A 14,585-nucleotide genomic window follows, 5' to 3' on the forward strand; every position below is an offset into this window, starting at 1 on the left:
GTTCCACAAAGAACCTTTCAAACCAGGGTTCCTTAAAGAAGCATTTCCTTAAATAGTTCTTCAAAGAACCTATAAAGGTGTCTCAAAGAACCTTTCAAATCAGGGTTCTTTAAGGCACCATTTCCAAAATGGTTCTCCAGTAGGTGATGGTTCTTCGTAAGACCACAAAGCCTATTAAAGAACCGTATAAGAACCATTATTTTTCTATGTGCACATGTCCTAGACATGTCTGTGAGACCACTGGAGCGCCACGCCCTGCTCACATCCTGCGGCCCGTCCTCGAGGATCTCGGCTCATCCTCGAGGGTCTCGGCCCGTCCCTGAGGGTCTCGGCCCTGCAGTGAACGCCGCCCCTCTCGAGGAAGTCGGTGTGCGTGTCCGTCTCTCTAGCTGCCGTCAGCAGCCGAGGGATTTGAAGTAAAAACTTTTTCCAAATCCAGTCTGACGACCTCTCAGAAATAATGCATGTGTGCATAACTTCCCCCAAACACTCGTACGGGGCCCGTTACCACGGTAATGCAAAGTGAAGGATGCTCGCAGCCCCTCGTAATAAATTCAACTTTTTTTATCTGAACAATTTAGAATAACTTTAAAGCCCTAAAGATGTTTTATGGCTTTTATAAGAGAATAAAGTGGCAAAAAACAGAAATGAAGCACACGCTGAAGAGTTATACAGTTATTATGCATATTTAAAGTAATTGTTCTACTTCTTCTCCTTGCACCTTAAAGAAGATCCTTCAAGAAGATCATTTAAGAAGATCCTTAAAGAAGATCCTTTAAGAAGGATCATCCCTTAAGAAGATCCTCCAGAGTCACATCTACTGCCCCCTCCAGGGTCACATCTACTGCCCCCTTCAGAGTCACATCTACTGCCCCCTTCAGAGTCACATCTACTACCCCCTTCAGAGTCACATCTACTACCCCCTTCAGAGTCACATCTACTGCCCCCTTCAGAGTCACATCTACTGCCCCCTCCAGGGTCACATCTACTGCCCCCTTCAGAGTCACATCTACTGCCCCCTTCAGAGTCACATCTACTGCCCCCTTCAGAGTCACATCTACTGCCCCCTCCAGAGTCACATCTACTGCCCCCTCCAGAGTCACATCTACTGCCCCCTTCAGGGTCACATCTACTGCCCCCTCCAGGGTCACATCTACTGCCCTCTTCAGAGTCACATCTACTGCCCCCTCCAGAGTCACATCTACTGCCCTCTTCAGAGTCACATCTACTGCCCCCTCCAGAGTCACATCTACTGCCCTCTTCAGAGTCACATCTACTGCCCCCTCCAGGGTCACATCTACTGCCCTCTTCAGAGTCACATCTACTGCCCCCTCCAGAGTCACATCTACTGCCCTCTTCAGGGTCACATCTACTGCCCCCTTCAGGGTCACATCTACTGCCCTCTTCAGAGTCACATCTACTGCCCCCTCCAGGGTCACATCTACTGCCCCCTCCAGAGTCACATCTACTGCCCTCTTCAGAGTCACATCTACTGCCCCCTCCAGGGTCACATCTACTGCCCCCTCCAGAGTCACATCTACTGCCCTCTTCAGAGTCACATCTACTGCCCCCTCCAGGGTCACATCTACTGCCCTCTTCAGAGTCACATCTACTGCCCCCTCCAGGGTCACATGCATCCCTCCAGAGTCACATCTACTGCCCCCTCCAGAGTCACATCTACTGCCCTCTTCCGAGTCACATCTACTGCCCTCTCCAGAGTCACATCTACTGCCCCCTCCAGGGTCACATCTACTGCCCCCTTCAGAGTCACATCTACTGCCCCCTCCAGAGTCACATCTACTGCCCTCTCCAGGGTCACATCTACTGCCCTCTCCAGAGTCACATCTACTGCCCCCTTCAGAGTCACATCTACTGCCCCCTTCAGAGTCACATCTACTGCCCCCTCCAGGGTCACATCTACTGCCCCCTCCAGGGTCACATCTACTGCCCCCTTCAGAGTCACATCTACTGCCCCCTCCAGAGTCACATCTACTGCCCTCTCCAGGGTCACATCTACTGCCCTCCAGAGTCACATCTACTGCCCCCTTCAGAGTCACATCTACTGCCCCCTTCAGGGTCACATCTACTGCCCCCTCCAGAGTCACATCTACTGCCCTCTTCAGAGTCACATCTACTGCCCCCTTCAGAGTCACATCTACTGCCCTCCAGAGTCACATCTACTGCCCCCTTCAGAGTCACATCTACTGCCCCCTTCAGAGTCACATCTACTGCCCCCTCCAGAGTCACATCTACTGCCCCCTCCAGGGTCACATCTACTGCCCTCTTCAGAGTCACATCTACTGCCCCCTCCAGGGTCACATCTACTGCCCCCTCCAGGGTCACATCTACTGCCCTTTAGTCAAATCTGTCCGTCCTTCTTTGACGCAGATCCGTTTCCTGTGAGATTTTTTTATTGTTCCTAGGGTGCAGCCTCCAGAATCTCGTTCCCTCAGACCTTTCCTGTTTCCTCTCGAAGAGGAAGTGCTGCTTTGCTTCAGCCCCCCCCCACACACACACACGTCCCACCTCCAAAAATGGAACACGGACTGCAAAACTTTTGCTTGTGTCGACCCCCAAAGTCTTGATTTCAAAGAATGAAAATTAGTTTCTTTAAAAAGAGATACACCTTCCCTACACACACACACACACACACACACACACACTGATTTTGAATCCAAAATCCTAACGCACCTTTTCGGGCCTTGGTGTTGGTGTGTGTTGGTGTGTGTATGTGTGTGTGTGTGTGTGTGTTCACCTGCGACCCTGAAGTAAAGTGTTCCCATGGTGCCGGAGCACGTAGCCTCATTGTTATCTTTGTGTGCAGGGAGGGTTCATCAGTGTAGAGGCCTGGACACACACACACACACACACAGACACGGGGAGCATGTGGTCTGGTTCTGCGTCCCTGTTGTAAGTGGAGCCGACTGACACTCTAATGCTCGATGTCGGCTACTGTGTCACCACGAGGGGCTCAGAGACCCCCCTGGACCCGGGCGTCAGAGACATATATATATATGTGTGTGTGTGTGTGTGTGTGTGTGTGTGTGTGTATATGTGTGTATATGTGTGTGTTGCTCCCCCTGTCCACGTGGGAGGAAACAGAAACCCATTTGTTTTCGTGGTTTAGACTCAACGGGCTGCAATTTGACAGATTTGATCTCACAGTGGCCTCAACGCTGTAAACACCAGACCACATGAGACCACGTGAGACCACATGAGTCCACATGAGACTACATGAGCCCACATGAGAATACATGAGCCCACATGAGAATACATGAGCCCACATGAGACCACATGAGTCCACATGAGACCACGTGAGACCACATGAGACCATGTGAGACTACATGAGAATACATGAGCCCACATGAGACTACATGAGCCCACATGAGACCACATGAGCCCACATGAGACCACATGAGTCCACATGAGAATACATGAGCCCACATGAGACTACATGAGCCCACATGAGACCACGTGAGACCACATGAGACCACGTGAGACTACATGAGCCCACATGAGACTACATGAGCCCACATGAGACTACATGAGCCCACATGAGAATACATGAGCCCACATGAGACCACGTGAGACCACATGAGACCACGTGAGCCCTCGATGTGCCATAAGCTCAAATAAAAAAAGATAAAAAAGTGAAGTGGTGTTATAATTAGAGCTGCGTGTGAGGTTCAGGGACCCTCTCAGTACTGGTGATTCCTGAGCTCTTCTCTGGTCTGTAAAGGCCTCAGAGGGCCAGGAGGTGAAGGTCCACTTCAAGATGTCTGCATTACAAAGAGGGTGTGGGGGGGAGAAATGCCTCAAAATCAGATTTGTGGGGTGGGTTGAGCAGGATGAGAGTGTTTGTGCAGGGGAGAGGTTTTTTATTTTTTTTATTTTTTATCAGTTGCAAACAGTCTCAGGAAGTCCGGTTTGGGATTGTCCACCAAATCCTGCGTTCCACAGGAAGCTGAGCATAAAAAGCAAGAGAAAACCCGCCCGACGACATTTCACTCTCGGAGAGCAGCTCTTCTGTTCTCTCTCTCTCTTTCTCTTTCTCTCTTTCTTTAACTTTTAAAAAAGAAACCCGGCAGCATGGAAGACACCTCCACCACTCCGCCGGTCCGGCGGCTCGTGCCCACCACGGCCGCAGCTCAGCCTGCACGCGCACCCGCACCCGATGACCCTCGGTGAGATTTTATTGACATATTGTTTGTTTTTATTTCCTATTTTGTTTTATTACATACATGCACGAGCTGGACAACTCACCGCCTCTATAGCTGGGGGGAGGGGGGGGGGGCCTGCGTGGATTACACGCTGTCACGTGATGCAGTGAGTGTGTATGCACAGTGCAGTCAGATGTATGTGCAGCAAATAATCAATATGCTGTTGCATTGTGTGTGTGTGTGTGTGTGTGTGTGTGTGTGTGTGTGTGTGTGTGTGTGTGTGCGTCAGTCCTTGAACTGTCCCCATATTTTTACTCAAGTGTATTAAAGCTATAATCTGAGGTTAGAACATCTAAACTCTGAAACATGTTAGAATGAAATATCTTAATGATAATAATAATAATAATATTGCATTTAATTTATATAGTGCTTTTCAAGATACTCAAATACACATCCTAGAATTAAGAACTAAGAATAAATAAAATTACAATAAATAATAACAAAAAATAACATTGAGCTCCACAGTCACACATTCAAAGCAATTTGGACAAATAGTCAATATAATGCAGAAAAATAAAACGGTTCCAATGCCCACAAAGAAAAATAACCTGAATATAGTTTTTAAGGCCGACTTTAAAAACCGCGAAGCTGCCTTTTAGTCCCACGCCGCTTGCCGTCGACCCGCTGTACAGCTTGAGAAGAGCCCCCGGAGGTTTTATGAATGGGGGGGAAGAAGAAAAACGCCGAGTCGGTGTTGCTCGTAAACGGTGACGTCACGCACGGGTACCCCGCAGCGCAGGCAGTCCGGGACACCCAGCTGGAGGAGTGGGAGGAGGTCCTAGCCCCCCCCTCTCCCCCCCCTGACAGTCGGGGCTGCAGGAGAAACCCGACGAGCAGCAGAATTTTAATCACTGGACTTCACGCGCGAGCGGAAAATAACGGGACTCGTGTTTTCACCTCCTGCAGTCGGGGACTGTGTTGTTGTTGTTTTTTCTGTTTTTAAGGAAAGCTGATTACTTATTGCACGGTTTGTGATGACTTATTTTCTCTCCATGCATGCACACCTTGATATTTCGACTCGCGTAACAGCGCGTGCGTCCAGAAGCTCGCGCCTCTTTGTCTGTTTGTTTGTTTGTTTGTTGTGTCGGATTTGGGTTTATTTCTTTGAACATGTGGAGTGGTGTTAGTAGTGTGCGCGCGCGTGTACGCGAGGAGCGCGGCAGAGATGGATGCTGTAACCGTGATCTGTGCGGCGCCTGTGAACGAGCGCCCTCTGCTGGCGAGCGCGAGAAGTGCGGCTGCTCCGGTTACTCCGATGTGTCGGTACGAGACCCAAACTTATTTAAAAAAACACGTGATGCAGATGCAGCCACGTGCACGGAGCCTCGTGAGAACAGATGTTCAACTAGATTGTAAAAGCATCACTTTTGTATGAATGCCATGGGGTTTTTTGGGCTGGAACCAATATTAGATCTCTTCAGAATATTTTTTTTATCTCAGTCTTGCTTCCATTTAAACTGTCTACGAGCCAATCTTTGCATCCCGTCTGCAGAAACGTTGGGAGTGTGCTTTTAATATTTAACAGCCTCATAATGAAAAAGCTATTATCTTCGAACCTAACTAGTAAAACTAGTTTTTTTGCACCTTCCTCTTCGCCCAATGTCGGGATGTTTTCTTTTTGTCACAGATGTGCTCATGATGTCTTCAGAGAGTCACAGACACCTTTTTGATTTGTGAACGATCACGTGTCCTGTCTGTGGGCGTGGAGCCAGCGGGGAGGGGGCGGGGCTTCAGAGACATGCAAGTTGTCAACTCAGACTCAGCATCTCTAAAAGTACCTTCTTTTTAAAAATTCCTGCTTATATCTGTCTTCTCTTTCCAGGTAGCTGGAGTAGTCCTGGAGGAAAAGGTCCACACTCGGCGTGAGGAGACTTTGGCCCCGCCCCCTCCCCTTCGTCCTCCTCTCCTCTTCCCCCCCCGACTGGCACAGAGTCTGAGAGCGAGCGAGGGAACGTGGGAAAGACGATGTACCAAATGCTGCTTCTCTCCTCCTTCGTCCTTCACGTGATGTGCACTCCGCACTTCTTCGCTCACCCCGGGTAACGGCTCACTTCCTGTTTTGTTTTTTAAGGCCCCGATGGGAATGTGTATGGTGAATGCCACTTAAATATATTTAAAAGTGCACTCTCTCTCGGGGGCCTTATAGGTTCCCAGGCTGTCAGACGCACGTCATTGTGGGAGGAGCCTCAGGCTCATCTTGTCTTTTTTTGGGGGGGATTTGCAAAAATAAACCTTAAAGGTCAAATGCAGGGTTCGTAGGGTCATGGAAAACCTGTATAAGTCATGGAATTTTAAAATGGTTGTTTCCAGGCCAGGAAAACATATATATAAAAAGTAACATGGACATTTATTACATTCATATGTGCATTTACGCTGAGTTGTAAATAATTTACTCTGCTTTTAAAAAGAATGACGCTCAAAATATAAGCCGCCATATGGCCTTTCATACTCGCACATTTTTCCGCCCTGCAAGTGAACGCACCTTCACTGAAAATACATACATGTTTATTCTTTTAATATAAACTATTGTCTCATTAATTTAAGTCATTTAAGGTCATTTACTGTAAGCTTTAGACTTGTCATTATTAGTTTAAATACCACATTTTCTCACTTTGATTTCCAAAAATGTGGGTCTTGGAAATTGGGTTTAAAGTCCTGGACTTTGGTCGACACGTGTCTGACCCCTGAAGTGGCGCCAAAGAAACTCCGACACATTCAGGAGCATCAGATCTGGATCGCTCCCACGCCCTGAAACCTCACGTCTAAAAAAAAACGTCTCTTCCTCAGGAGGAGGGTGTGTGGCCGAGAGCCCCGTCACAGCGTCGCCACGGCAACGGAGTCGTACGTCCGGCCGGTGCACAAGCCCTACATCACCCTGTGCCGGGGGCACCGCCTCTGCAGCACCTACAAGTGAGCCTCACAGGATCGGCTTCTTTTCCCAGCATGCACAGGGAAGACTCAGGGGGGGGGGGGGTCGTAATTAAGGCGACGCAACAATTTACTTTGAAATCATTTAGTGGGGAGTAAACAATGCTTGACAATGTTTAGGAAGGGGGCGGGGGGGGGGGCAGTGCCACATATTTTGGGTGGAATCTAAATATCGAGGGCTCTGGTGTAACCACGGGAACCGGAGCGCCTGCCCACAGAGACGTGTTTATCTTGGACTGCATCCCCTCCATACTTTCGCATTCTCGTCCCTCTCTCCGGCTCCAATGCTCTTTCCTCACCACAAAACTTTAATTTATTTATGTATTTGTTTGTGTTGCTCATTTTGTGGCCTTTTAATCTCTTTACTTTGATTACATCGTGTTTCCTCTTGCAAACCAAACATGACGGAGTCTCGGAGCTTAGATCTGACTTTGCATCCCCCCCCCCTCCCCTATCTCTCGTCTGACAGCGGTCAGTGGTTTTAGTATCCCACCAATCCCCCATTCCCTCGTCAGCGTTCTTTCAGTCTGACAGAACATGAAGATAAACGACTCGACCACACACACACACACACACACACACATGTTCTGTGCGACGTGGGGTCCCTGACTGTGGGGGTGTCTTCACAGGACCGTGTACTCGGTGGCCTACCGGCAGGTGACCCGGGCGGCCCCTCCCCCGGCCTCCGGGTGCTGCCCCGGCTGGCGGAGACTTCACTCTCCCGACTGCAACCAAGGTAACCCGGGGACGGTTAGCCTAGCTTAGCATAAAGACTGGAAAGAACTGGACGTAACTCCCCAAAGAACCCATAACTGTTTGGGTATTTGTAGGATTTTGTACTGCTTACATTTTTTAAAATATATAATGTGGTAATTATGGGATATTTATCGAGTCTAAATGTCCTCCAACAGCCGTGTGTGGACAACCCTGTGTGAACGGAGGAGCCTGCTTCAGACCCAACCAGTGTGCCTGCCCGCTGGGCTGGAAGGGCCCCGATTGCCAAATAGGTAAACACACACACACACACACACACACACAGTCGCACACATGTAAAACCTGTTTCTGTGTGTTTCTCAGATGTGGACGAGTGTGCCGAGCGGCGGCCTTGCGCCCAGATGTGCCTGAACGCGGCGGGCAGCTATCGATGTGCGTGCAGAGACGGCTTCAAGCTCGCCGGAGACGGACGCTCCTGTCAAGACCTTCCTCCTCCTCCTTCTCCTCTTCCTCCTCCCACCCAGACCAGCCAGGCAGCAACATCTGGTGGTCCCACTGATGCAGGTAAAGCAGTGTATGTGTGCATGTGTGTGTGTGTGTGCATGTGTGTGTGTGTGTGTGTGTGTGAGGATTTTTGTGTTTTGCAGATGCCGCGCCCGGAGGAGAGAAACTCAGCCAGCCTCGCGGCGCATTATTACTTTTGGTACGCGCTATGCCACTCTCAACTCGTACCGTGAGTAATAATGCACCGCGACTGGTGCCGACTCCAGACGGATGCCCCTGTGGTTCGGCCTCCCCCCCCTCCCCCTCCGGGCAGTGAGACCGGGGCCGGTTGGTCTTGCTCGGTAATGACTCGGTGGACTCAAACATCTGACTCTGATCGCGCTCCATCAGCCCCCGTCACAAATGTTGCAACGAAACTCCGACACATTCAGGAGCATCAGGAGTTCTCTCTCTCTAAACCCCCCCCCCTCCCCCTCCCCCTCCATGTCTGCAAGTGTAGTAGTTGACTCCAGGACATTCCTGTTAAATTGCTGTTTTATGCCGGCGTTATGGCTTTTTGTGTGCGTGTGTGTGTGTGTGTGTGGGGGGGGTGGTTACGCAACAAGAAACCTTCAGGAATGCTTTTCTTTATTTCATGATTTCTTCCAAATGTTTCCACCGTTGTCAAAAAACTGTAAATCTAAGAGGGGGAGGGGGGGGGGTACTGTCTCAAGTGTCAGACGATGAAATATCTCTAATTCATCAGTTTCTGTGGAGAACACAAAACACAATCACTCAAGATACGGTTCAGTCCCACGAGTGAGTATCGCCAAGTCAGCAGAACAAGTGTTTTTTGTGTGTGTGTGTGGGGGGGGGGGGGGGGGTTTGAGGATGAAAAGACCAAACATGACGGATCTCTCTGCTCTCGGGAGGCGGCGGAGGTGTTTTATCGTTGGAGTAGAGAGGTTTGACTTCATGAGGGATGTTGATGAGGAGAACATAAACACATGTGGCTTAAAAAGGCTTGAGGAGGAGGACCGTCGCTCTGCTGTGGAGGAGGAGGAGGAGTGTTGGACTGGTGTCTTTCCATCTTCCTCTTCTTTTTTCTACTTCTTCCCCCCCCCCCCCCCCCCCTCTTGTCTTCATTTTTCTCACTGCGCTCTTGGCCAACAATTTTATTCTCATTATAGCTCCATCAACTCTGTCTGCTGGGGGTCACCGCCAGCTTCCCCCTCCTCCTCCTCCTCCTCCTCGTCTCAGTAATGGACCACATCTGGGAGACATTGAGCCGCTCCGTCTGCCATAAGCCGGCTAGCACGGGGTCCCTCGTGTTGCACCCCGATACGGGAAACCCACTGAGATAAAAACATCTCCTCTTTGATCTCTGCTCCTCCTCTTCACTTAGTGCGCAATAATTAAAGAGAAGAGGAGCAGGAGAGTCTCACCGTCGCCTCCTGATGGGCATTTCTGTATTTGTGTGGTTTCCGTACAGGTGGAGGCGGCTTCAGCCGGGCGGAGAACGTGACAGAGGAGGTGCAGAGCCTGAGGAGCAGAGTTGAGCTGCTGGAAAAGGTAAGAAAACACACACTCACACACACACACACACACAGATAAAAGCCACCCACCCTGAGACCTGCCAGCCTCTCCAGGAACACCTCTACTTGTATTATATAAAATCTTCAGCTGCTTTTTAATCCCCAAAAGCCAGAACTGTGAGGATGTTTTATGGGTTCAATTAGGAACGATTAAATGAATATTAGCCGTTGAGGACGCGTAATCATGCTGCAGGTCACATTGTTGTTGTTGTTGCAGAAGCTGCAGCTGGTGTTGGCGCCCGTCAGCAGCTTCTTCCCGCCATCGCCGGACGAGGGCTGGTCGGAGAGGACCAGCCTGCTGTCGCACTCCTTCAGGCAGCTGGACCGCATCGACTCCCTCAGCGAGCAGATCGGCTTCCTGGAGGAGCGCATCGGCACTTGTGAGTGACCTCGGCCGACCTTTAGGTGGTGTCATGGTGACCTTTAGGTGGTGTCATGGTCCATAGGAATACAAACTTTGGTTGAACACCGCTGGAGCGAAAGATCAGAGAGCATATTAAAGCCCAAGTGGAAGAACTCCATACTGTAATATAAAATAATCTATTAATTCAAATAAAATCAAAATCTTGCGACTAACGTAAAAAAAAAGCATATATATATATTAAAATATATATAAAAAGATTTATATATATATATTCATATTTAAAAAATATTAAGATAAAATGAAATATATATTTAATTACATTTATATATATATTTTTCAATTAATTTCTTTTTTGAAATAAAAATTAAACATATTTATATCTTTTTATTTAATTACATTATATATATATATATTAAGAAAATAAATATATATAGGTATTTGTATATATTTTTAGATCTTTAATTTTTTTTAAAATACATAAAAATAATTTATGTTGGTTACAAGATTCACAAAAAATTTAAGAAAACAAAATATATATATATAAATATTTTTAAATCACACTTCCGTGAGCATTTTGTTTGAATGTTTAGGTTGTAACTGTTTCTTCTTCTCCTCGTAGGTTCTTGTCAGGAGAATTAGCCACCGAACAAAAACGACCCCAGAAACATCCAACGTCTCCATGAAGTTAAAAACCTGCTGGAGATCCTTGCGTCGCACCAAGATGGCCGACCTGTGAGAGAAACCTTCAGCCGTGACGTCTCACTCCTCCCAGCAGCTTCATGTGCCGTCATCATTGTCGATTGTGTACCAGCGTCTGCACGACATCATCCCTGTGACATCTGAATCAAGCCAAGTGGGGGGTCAAAGGTCAATGTGGCAGCTGTGTCCGGAAGGAGGGGGGGGCGGGGCATGGACATCTGTATTTATCTATTTAAGTTAAGATTACGTCGATGGACATTTTTTTACCTAGTTTTGTAACATTTTTTGTAATAAAAAGTCTTAATCAAAAACACGTGCGTGCTTTATGAAAGGATTATTAAAAGTTTACGAATGTCCAAAAAGTCCTGATGCAAAATAATAATAACTCATTAAGATACATACCTGCAAACTCGTGAGGGGTGAAAAAGGTGACAACGGGGGGGGGGGGGGGGAGTGATGCAGGTGACTTTTTTTTATTTTGTCACACCACATCTACGTTGTTTGAAGCCTCAAAGCTTTTAGAACCACAACTACAGTCATTTTATTGTTCTGACCACAAATCTAAATAATGATAATAAACAGTTTAAGAACAAAAGGTCCTCCGCTCTGACTCAGCCCTATAATGATAGTAATAACAAATATACATTGTCATTATATATAATATGGTTAAAGTCATTCATGAACCAACTTCCTTTTTTTTTGCCTGAACAGTCCTCATGGACTTTTCCCTGAATCTGTTCTGTCTCTACCTGTTTGTCACGATACTCGTATTATAACTTCTATACATATTACATACCTGCCATAAATATCATGATACCCGATACCAGAATTCAATACAATACGATAAAAACAATATGGTACCATAAATACGAGACTGGTATATTTATCTATAATATTAATAAATAAAACATCTGTATGGTTCACTTTTTACCAACTTTTTCAACACTTAACAAATGACAGTAATATTAGTATTAATACAGCCAGATATGAATGAAACTACATGGTTCCATCATAGCATTGATGATACACTATGAGGCCGTTAGTCTCTGACCAGATGATACACAGTTCATCAGGATGAGCAGCTGGAGAGTTACACAACTTTACAGACTGAAACATTTCACTTCTGGCATCTTTTTATTTTTTAAGCCGAAGTCTCTAAAGCTGCGCCACTTCTCTCGCTGTGAGCTGCGCAGCGCAGTGTGCGCAGACAGCTCGACACGGAGCAGTGCGTGCGCTCTGATCGCTCTCTTAATGAAGTATCGATACTAAAAATATGCTAAATCACATCGGGTACTTTGTTAGCATCGCTACACCGTACAGCGTGACAGCAGCAGATGTAGCGGACTAACATTCAAGCTAACCTGAACCCCCAAACCAGGGTTGCCAGGTCTGTGTGACCAAACCAGCCCAATGGCCAATCAAAACCAGCCCAAAACCAGCCCAATATCAGAACTCAAGATATGCCCGTGCCACTGCTTTTAAAGTGTGTGTATGTGGGCGTGTCCCATGTCCATGTGTGTACGTGCTGATCTGGAGTCAGTTGGTAGGATTTGGGTATAAAGAAATTATTTCATTTAAAATATGGATTTTTATTTAAAGATATTCATGTAATTTGCATGCAAAATAGGTCTACCCCAGGGGTGCTCAATACGTCGATCGCGATCGACCGGTCGATCGCGGCGACCTGCCAGTCGATCGCGGCGTAGTATTGGTAGATCGCATGACTTTAAAAAAATTTGGCCCGCCCCCCTGTCACTTTCTCTATAGCGCCACATTACAGCAGCAGCATGTCATTTCTGTCTCTTCGTGTCGCGTTAACAGTCCTCTGCCCGCCGTCTCGTGCGCCGCGGAGCTCCCGACACCGGTTTGCGCGCATCGGGACGGACGGAGCAAAGAAAAAGTCACAGCCTTCTTCCAAAATGGATTAAATTCATAATTTTCCTCAACATTCTACACACAACAACCCATAATGTCAAAGTGAAAACTGTTTTTTGCTAATTTTCGCAAATCTGTTAAAAATAAAGAATGAAAACATAACATGTACATAAGTATTCACAGCCTTTGCCATGACACTCAAAATTTAGCTCAGGTGCCTCCGCGTGGCCCGGTCGGAGCCTCCCTCGCGCCCCGCCCACTGATGTGACTCCGCCCACGACACGGCGGCGACTTTGTGTCCGCGCACAGCATGTCCGCCGCGTCGTCCGCGTGCACACGGAGCGCGCGGCGGGAGCGCGCAGCCGGACCGCAGCCGACGGAGCACCGAGGCGTGGAGGCACATCTGCATGTTCAGCCACTGCTGCATTAATTACGGCTGGAACACTGGCGGTGTGTCGCTGATCTAAGCCCCGCCCACACTTCCACTCGCATTACTCGCAATATCCAAAACCACTGACATCTTTCTGCCTGGCCGGGAGAAGGTTTCGTATATTTCTGTCGTGGAGGGCGGGTCGGGGGTTCCGGGCGGGTCACTGTCCCGACTCGGGACTCTTATTTTGACACATACTGTAGATTCTAAACAGCCCTGGACCAACGGAAACAGTGGGTTCTTTTCTCATTACGTGTTATATTTTTTATGGTATGAAAGGAAAACACAAACCAACTTAAAAAAGGGTCTTCAAGACAATTATTTTTTGGGGTTATGTCTTTAGAATGCCAACTTGTCTGTAAGTTTCACAAGACAAGTCAAATGTTATTTTAATGGATTCCTTGTTCTTTGCAGTCTATTGGATAGCACTGTAGATCATACAACTTTATGTAGAAAAAACAATAAAAAGAATGAAAAAAAAAGGTTTTATATGCAATGGATTAAATAAAAGCATGGGTTGATTCTGCCTACTCGCTGGTTTCTTGTCATTGTTTCGGACGGGAGAACAAAGTGTGGGATGTGGTTCGCTGATTAAAAGAAACGTTTTTAAAAAATCATTCACTTTCCATCATTTGCATCGATCCCCTCAGTCGGCTTCGGCCACGGCGAGCTCTGTCTGCTCCTACCGACCTCTTACAGATGCATATTAAAATGCTTGTCCATTATCCGTGTGATAATATCAGTATATCTTTTAGCCATCGTGACTGAAGGACAAGAGCGTTAACTTCTACTGAGTCGTTCCTATGACTGAGGAAGAAAGGGCATTTACTTATTCACTTGTAATACCAGCTTCCACTAAAGGGACTAATGTGCTGCACTTCATTTTTGGACACAACTGCTTCTCAGCTCCGGCGGCCATGATGCACCTTGTTGTCATGTTCGCTCTGCAGCGGTTGTTGTCTTCGTTGTTTGGTTTATTGTGAAAGGATTTGATTGACGACCTCTGATCTGTTCTGTGTATCAGCTGCATCGTGGCCTCCGCACGGACCAGCAGGACCCTTCAGCTTCATCTGGGACCACACAGTGCAATGTGCATTCAAACATAAACTATGAATACATACGTATTCATAAAGCTATTGTACATGTACTATATACTTGTTTTAATTGTCACTAGCCGTGGATGTCCTAGAAAGTGTAATAAAGAAATCCAGGAATGTGTTCTCGGGCCTTCCGGTGGCGTGGTGGCGAGAAACTGTCACCTCACGGCACGGCGGGCC

The 14,585-nt window shown here is 47.4% G+C and overlaps 1 protein-coding gene across 2 annotated transcripts; it reads left to right on the plus strand.

Moving 5' to 3' along the window:
- The first annotated feature begins 4,004 nt into the window (after positions 1-4,004).
- Positions 4,005-11,368, plus strand: egfl7 (EGF-like-domain, multiple 7). Of its 2 annotated transcripts, none has more exons than XM_056432821.1 (9): positions 4,005-4,184; positions 6,043-6,259; positions 7,008-7,130; positions 7,778-7,884; positions 8,060-8,155; positions 8,226-8,426; positions 9,838-9,917; positions 10,158-10,320; positions 10,924-11,368. In XM_056432821.1, the coding sequence occupies exons 2-9, from the start codon at positions 6,186-6,188 to the stop codon at positions 10,941-10,943; spliced, it is 864 nt and encodes a 287-aa protein (XP_056288796.1). In that variant the 5' UTR covers positions 4,005-4,184; positions 6,043-6,185; the 3' UTR covers positions 10,944-11,368. The 2 variants fall into 2 exon arrangements, with proteins under 2 accessions (XP_056288796.1, XP_056288797.1); XM_056432822.1 differs by lacking the exon at positions 4,005-4,184 and adding an exon at positions 5,074-5,187.
- Positions 11,369-14,585: the final 3,217 nt, after the last annotated feature.

The sequence above is a fragment of the Pseudoliparis swirei genome, chromosome 15, assembly GCF_029220125.1.
Source record: "Pseudoliparis swirei isolate HS2019 ecotype Mariana Trench chromosome 15, NWPU_hadal_v1, whole genome shotgun sequence".
Classification (NCBI taxonomy): Eukaryota; Metazoa; Chordata; class Actinopteri; order Perciformes; family Liparidae; genus Pseudoliparis; species Pseudoliparis swirei.

Coding starts and splice junctions, on each gene's coding strand:
- egfl7 (XM_056432821.1), top strand. CDS start 6,186: ATGTACCAAATGCTGCTTCTCTCCTCCTTCGTCCTTCACGTGATGTGC. Junction 8,156..8,225: donor GGGCCCCGATTGCCAAATAG/GTAAACACACAC, acceptor TGTGTTTCTCAG/ATGTGGACGAGTGTGCCGAG. Junction 8,427..9,837: donor TGGTGGTCCCACTGATGCAG/GTAAAGCAGTGT, acceptor GTTTCCGTACAG/GTGGAGGCGGCTTCAGCCGG.